The sequence below is a fragment of the Grampus griseus genome, assembly GCF_964374135.1.
Source record: "Grampus griseus genome assembly, chromosome: 17".
NCBI classification, from domain to species: Eukaryota; Metazoa; Chordata; class Mammalia; order Artiodactyla; family Delphinidae; genus Grampus; species Grampus griseus.
Genome location: NC_139011.1, coordinates 21,641,150 through 21,648,402, shown reverse-complemented (window position 1 = coordinate 21,648,402; position 7,253 = coordinate 21,641,150). Strand labels below are relative to the sequence as shown.

The 7,253-nt window shown below is 39.5% G+C and overlaps 1 protein-coding gene across 2 annotated transcripts in view; it reads right to left on the bottom strand.

The window, feature by feature from the left end:
- Window positions 1-4,694: 4,694 nt before the first annotated feature.
- EIF3H (eukaryotic translation initiation factor 3 subunit H) overlaps window positions 4,695-7,253 on the bottom strand; it is an 86,909-nt gene continuing 84,350 nt past the window's right edge. For both annotated transcript variants that reach the window (XM_082674441.1, XM_082674442.1), the window contains exons 7-8: window positions 6,654-6,786; window positions 4,695-4,918 (exon numbers count right to left, since the gene is read on the bottom strand). In XM_082674441.1, the coding sequence (XP_082530567.1) occupies window positions 4,821-4,918; window positions 6,654-6,786 (231 nt within the window). In that variant the 3' untranslated portion in view covers window positions 4,695-4,820. The remainder of the gene's footprint in view (window positions 4,919-6,653; window positions 6,787-7,253) is intronic.

Here is a 7,253-nt window from a genome sequence, read left to right as displayed (position 1 = left end):
GGGCTAGAAGTCATCGACTGTAATTCCTCTCTGTATCTCATCAGAGGTCTAGTTTCCCACCTTTCATTAGCAGTAATGGTGGCTGCATGCATCAAGGAGAAAAACAGACCCTCATCATTTTGATCAGGAGATGAGGTTACTGGGACACTTGCCTGCTTAACTGGACAAGTATGACACTCAGAGATGCGTGATTCCATCAGGGAAAAAATTAAAATCTTTGTAACTGTTTAAGAAGAATGAAATGCAATTTAAAAGCCTCAAAATGGAGAAGGGCAAGAATCAAAACTAAAGAATCATAGGCAGACTTAATCTAAGAATGAGTTAAGCAAGTGAAAGCCAAATGACAAGATAAACAAAGGCGGGGAAAGATTACCCAGGGGATCTGACAAAACAAGAACTGTTTCCAATACATACAAAGTAAAACACTGGCAAGAAGAGACTCCAGTCCAAGAAGAAAAGGCAAGGACCATTTACCGTCAGAAGCAGTAAACACTGCTGAAAAGTTCAACAAATCCTTTGCCTCCAGGTCCACAAAGGAAGATGGAAGATGCCAGAAATGTCTGTGCCCTGGAGAAGGGTCAATGAAAAAAAACATTACTGAAGGAAATAGAAATGACACCTGGGTTTATGTCTTGAGGTTGACACAAATGCTAGAAGCAATATTTTCCTACTGCAATCAACTTGACTGTAAATAAGGACACTTGGAAATTGGCCACCCTGCATTAAAGGTCTTATGAAGTGCTAGAGTCCTTCACTTTTGTCCAAATGTAAAAACAGTGATTTTTGGAATAAAAGAAGAGAAAAATCATTTTTACATTTCTTTACAGTACAGCATCTGTCAATTACAATTCTCCTATACTTCTTTTTGGAGTAGGGGAGAATGCACATGGAAAGTAAATGTGTATCTGCAACCTACTGAAAAGGACTTCCAACAAGTCCTAGGAGTGAGCATGGATTCAGCACCCCATCTACTATCCACTCAACTCCTGAAAGTTCCACGGAATACTTTTAGTGAGACTCTGAGACTGCATTCAATCTTTGGTAGTCTGCTAGCCATTGATTCAATGAAAGGATTGAAAATGGGCTGCCTAACTCACAGTTTTAAGAAAATGCAATTGACCTCAAAATCAATCCCACCAAATCAAATTGTGATTCTAATAAACTGATCATGTGACAATTCATATGAGAACTTAGTCTCTGAGAACAAGGAGGATACAGGTATTTAAAGAAATATCTAGGACGGACCAAGCCCCTACAGAATGACCCAAACTCCCCAAGCTGGGGGTGGTGGCTCTTGGAAACCATTCCACATCCGGGAACTGTATTCCTAAAAATCACTACTGAGGCTTCAGTATAGCCATTCTGGGTTATGCTGCAGAGCCAAGCAGGCTTAAGGTACATTATAGGGAGTGTGCATCTATGTAAAAAGGAAGATGAAGGCAACGGGTATTAGGCCACAGCTGTTTGCTCCAGCAAATGTTCATTTTCCAATAGCTCTGGCTCCCCATTCCTCCTTTCCTATCTCAAGTAACCTGGAGTCAGATCAACCCCTGTTCCAATCCATCCAAAGAGGTTCAGACTCCAATTTGGGAGTCATTGCCCAACAAGCAGGTTTGAACTCCTCCACTGCACATTCTTAGGCTGTGGGATGCAGAAACCATCTACTGCTTTTCTCTCATCTTTGTCAATATTAACAGACTCAGATCTTCATCCTTCCCTTCATTACTTATCTACTAACCACTGTCCCCCCCACTTCCATACATGCCAAATAAAGAAAGAATCCTCTGTTGGCAATGACAACTTGATTGTGCTTTCTATAGATGGGCACATGAGTCATTTGCTAAAATAAGCCTTTATAAGTATTTGGTTTGATCCAATTTGAGTATTATCAGCCCCATCTCTATGACAGAACTATCAAAGAAAAAGATGCCTAATGAAAAGAGAAAACTGATAAATGGTATATTACATATTTAATTTGAATGAGAAATATTTACTATAAGATGGAATTTACAACTTAAATAAAAAATTCTTTCATAACATTCTAATATCCACATCAGAGTTCAATGCCAGCATGGTTTCAAAGTAAAGCTGACATAGGTTTTCCAAAGAATGTTGTAAAAACATACTGTGAACAGTGTAGTAACATTTTAGAAGACACTAAAACTTAAATATTTAGATGCTGCAAATGAGAAGTTACACCGAACTCCATTAATGACATTAACATTAGATAACCACATCTCCATTTCCAAGCTTCAAAAAATGAAGAAAAAAGTTCCTTTAGTTTACCTCCATATTAAAAAAAATAAGGTATTTGGGGGAGGCTAAAGATTCATTCTCAGGTATTTTCAATTAAATATAATGTTACATTATCTAGAAACCTACAAAGTATTATCCATGATTATGAGGTTAAATATCAAATAGGTTTTACTTTTCTTACTTTGTAACATTTAATTTTCCATTAGGTTAATACGCTAGTTTTTTCTGTTCCTCTTGTTCTTGGGTAAGTGAATGATTTATCAGACTTGGTACTCAGTTTACGAGCTTTTCTCATTTCAACTTGAAGAAACTGCAAATATTTATAGAAGATGAACCACATGTATTTGTTCCTGAAGGTTGTCAGAATATAGCACTCAAATCAAATGCCGAACAGAAGCTATTCCCTAACACTACATACTGTGGAGATTTAATTTCCATTGACATGTTTTCCTAAACAGTTTTTCCCACTACAGTAATTCCTAACTCAAAAACTACTGAAATCTTCTTTTAAGTGTGTACTCACACATTACTGAGTTATGAGGACCTAAACAGTCATACAGAATGCAGAAATAGCCATATCTTTAAAAAATACAATTGAATCCTGTTAAATTAAACATATACCATGAGTAAAAGAGTATATAAGATTATGTTTGAACTGACTTTCCTTCCTTCTTTTTTTTTTTTTAATTTATTTTATTTATTTTTGCTGTGTTGGGTCTTCGTTTCTGTGCGAGGGCTTTCTCCAGTTGTGGCAAGCGGGGGCCACTCCTCATCGCGGTGCACGGGTCTCTCTTGTTACGGAGCACAGGCTCCAGACGTGCAGGCTCAGCAGTTGTGGCTCATGGGCCGAGCTGCTCCGCGGCATGTGGGATCCTCCCAGACCAGGGCTCGAACCCGTGTCCTCTGCATTAGCAGGCAGATTCTCAATCACAGCGCCACCAGGGAAGTCCCCTTCCTTCTTTTTAGTTTGCTCTTTGATACTTCAAGGGCGCTTTGTTTATCCACAACAAAATTCCAAATCTAGGCAACTAGAATGCAGGGAAATGAACCAAGAATATACCATCCACAAAGGCAGGGACCATGACCAGCTTTGTTTATCAATATACCCCCTCTGTCTAACACAGTCACACTCAAATGTGTTCACTCTAATAAGGAATCACCATGGGCGGGAGTGCAAATCAGTATAACCTTTCTTGACGGAAATATAGCAACTAAAAGCCTTAGAATTATATATACCCTTTGACCAGTAAGTCCGCTTCTAGGAATTTATCCTAGGAAAATTAATTACATGTGAGCAAGGACTTGAACTCTAGGATGTTCGAGGGCCAGATCTTTTTAAAAGCAAAAACCTGCTAACAACCCCCAACATCCTGAACGAGGGCCCAGGGCGCGCCCTGCGTCACAGCTCACTCTGAGGCTGCTCCACACCGACCACGGCTCCCCGTGGACTCTGCCAGCGCCCACAGCACCCTACACTGGTCTCCTTCTCTCACCTCCTCTGCACGAGGACAGTGAGATACGACGTGTCTCAGGACCCACTAAAGGGAAAAGAGCCAGGGTGCGATCCAGCTGACTGATCCCAGAGCCCCAGTCTTGCCTCGAAGACAATGTTACTGCAAAAAAAAAAGGATTTCTCAACTCTTCTTACCCACCACCCATTCCTTCGATCATCTTCCCAGGAGCCGTGTCTTCAAAGGGAAAACCATCCGTAAGAGTCTCACAGGCACACCTCCGCCGGCTGGTCAATCTCACTGACTTGGGGATTATACAAATGGCAGGATTTTTTTTTTTCTTTCAAATACAAAATTATTAAAATAGTCTTTTCCCTCCAGTGTAGCACTTGTCTCCCAATTCTTCTTTCCCCACTCATAAAACTTGTTATTAGCATAATTATATTTCACAGTATAAAAAAAATAAACATGAAGCCCTCAATTAAAAAGAAAACACACACACACACAGAATCAATTTCATTTTCATACAAAAACATGGTCCTTTGGTGAAATGATTTTTTTTTTTTTTTAATTCTTGTGCCCGATGAATGGCCTATGAGCATGGGGCCTGGGCAACCATCACCTGAAGAAATGAAAAGGCGGACCCACGGGAAGCACGCCAAGCGATTCTAGGCCTGGGGACCAGGGGTGCCGGGGCAAGCACACAAAGCCTGGGGCTTCAGGGGCGCTCACCTGGGAGCGAAGAAGTACTAGATGCACAGTAGGTACCAGGGCCTCTGGGTCGGGCATCGGGACAAGCAGCACTGGACTCGGTGGCTGAAATGTGGCACCACAGAGGTATAACAAAGGTGATGGAGCCTGTAGGTCTGAGCCTGGTGATGCTTCTGGTCAAGCCTGCTTTATCTTTGGAAATACACAGGTATAAGCTAAATAAAAATAAGAAGATAAATATAATATGTCTAAAACCAAATGAGCAAGCAGTCGAGATTATTTTATTATTATTTTATTATTTGCTAGAAACACTTTTCAATATGCAAGCGTGTTTCTTCCAAGAATTGCCCCAATGTGATCTCAAGAGTCCACGTTAACTCCTTTTCTGGAAACTTCCTTTTCTTAGCTGTTGTATTCTTGAAGAGCCTGGGCCATGAAGAGTTTGCCTAAGTTTTGAGCAGTGAACTCCTTGATGTTCTGGCAGTAAGTGTTAATCTGGCCTGTGCATTTGGGAAAGTGAGAAAGAGAGTCATAATGTTCCACAAACTGTAAAATGACCCAGAATACTAGTCAAACAAGAAAATCAGCATAACACAGAATCATCAGAATTTTATTTTGTTATGTTTTGAATCAAAAACAAAAACGAAGCAGACACAGATTTAGCGAACAAACTAGTGGTTACCAGTGGGGAGAGGGAAGGGGGGAGGGGCAATATAGGGGTAGCGAATAATAAGACGTACGAACTATTAGGTATAAAATAAGCTACAAGGCTATATTGTACAACACAGGGAATATAGCCAATATTTTGTAATAAATTTAAATGGAGTATAACCTTAAAAAACTGTGATTCACTAAACTGTAAACCTGGAACATATAATATTGTAGGGCAACTATACTTCAATAAAATTTTTTTTAAAAAGAGTTAAGAATTCTATTCGTTCATAAGGGATTAATAAAGAATATAAATTTTTTTTTAAATAAGCTATCTTCCACTCTTGGTTACATGGATAATGAAGAAAAACGACAACTTTTAAAAAGATTATCAGCAGTCAAGCACATATTAGTTGTCAATCAAAATGTACTGACTGTGCAGACCAGACCAACACTGTAACTAAGACAAGTGAGAAAACAGCAGTAGCTCTTCTTAGCCAGCTAGAAAGGAGACACCAAATCACAGAACTGTAAACTAACCAGACCCACCTAACCCGATGTTAACTACAGTAGTTTTCAGTCCGTGCTCCGGAAATATTAACAGCCTGCTCCTGCACCCCCAGAGCCCAGACAGAGCATGAGCAAGGAGCCCATGTGAGGAAAGGGCTCCACCACTGCATTAGTCTTAAAACTAATGATCTAATCTGATGCAACAGTTACACATTTCTTGAAAGTATAAGAAATACAATTCTGCTTGAAGTGGCCCTTAAGTAAGTAAGGTGTCTCAGTTTCCCGAATCTCATTTATACAGGTACCAGAAAGCTTTAAGGAATTTGGAATTTCCCCCACACTAAAAATATATCAACAGAATTGAGAAATTGCAGAAGACCCTCTTTTCTCTGAGTTGGATTTTCACTCTAACAAATCTCTCAGACAACTGGCTGACTGAATCAAACAGTATTCAACAACATTCATACAGAAATAAGGTGATTATAGCTAAATAAGGGCATGAATGTTATATATTCAAAATCAAGTCCTGGCACAGGACACAATGGCTCTACTACCTTAAGGCAGTGTTAAATGTTTACCCCCAGAGAAAGTCCATGGAGAGTTACATTCATGTTGCTACAATACAAGTCAAAGAAAGGGAAATACTTCTTTGAGTCAAAAACTTCAGTTCAATTCAAACACCCACTTACAGACTGGGCTCAAGGCTAGGCTAGAACATCAAAAGTAAGGGGTTTGAACTCAATGGTCTTTTGCATTATGAGATGATAAACACTTTTTCTTGGTTTCCATGAAAGATGACTCACACAAAACCTTCCCATTTTAGAAAGTTTATATAATCCCATCTCAAAAGTGTTTGTTTAGATAAACACAGAGTGAAGCACTGAAAGGACCCCAGAAATAACAAAGACTGACAAATTCTTAAATTTCAGAAATTACAGGTGCTAGATTCAAGTCCATCATTTAACCATTTTAAATACACTAACTTTTAGATGTCTTACCCTGTGAATCTCTCCCTGTCTCCTGCTTCCTAAAGAATAAAGAAAACCAGCCATGCTCTGCACTGGCTAACAATACCTGCAATGAGCAGAGAATCCATCCTGGCAGGGGGCTGATGTGGTTTGAAGAGTTTGGACAGATCCTCCTCAGGGAGCGGGGGTTCTCCTCGACTCTGGCGCTGCATATTCTCCTGCTGGCGACGCTGCTGATACTAAAATTCAGAGAGGAAATGATTGGGTTATTTTTCTCTACCTGGGGAGAAAAAAGACCTCCCTCACTTATGTGATCAGCAAAACTCCACTGCTTTGAACTCCAATCTCGGTTTTATAAATGTAACCCTTCATAACTCTTGCTTCTAAGAGGCTAAATATGGTTAACAGTCAAAGAAAACTTCCTTGTTGTAAACTCTAGTGTCACTCTGAGCTCTAAGATTATATAACTAATGATTTAGAAAAACAAAACTGGTTATGTGAGAAACATGGGGCTTACAGGCAAAGAAGCTCAAGATTCATGAGCGAAAGGGAGTAACTTGACCAATTATGACAACGGGGTAAACAGCACTGCAAGTATGATTCATCTTAACTTGAAGAACTAAGTAATGAAATATCATATTGGGGAATTTTTTCAGCTTTATCCTTATTGACCAAAGTAACAATAATACTGATGATGTTACTATTA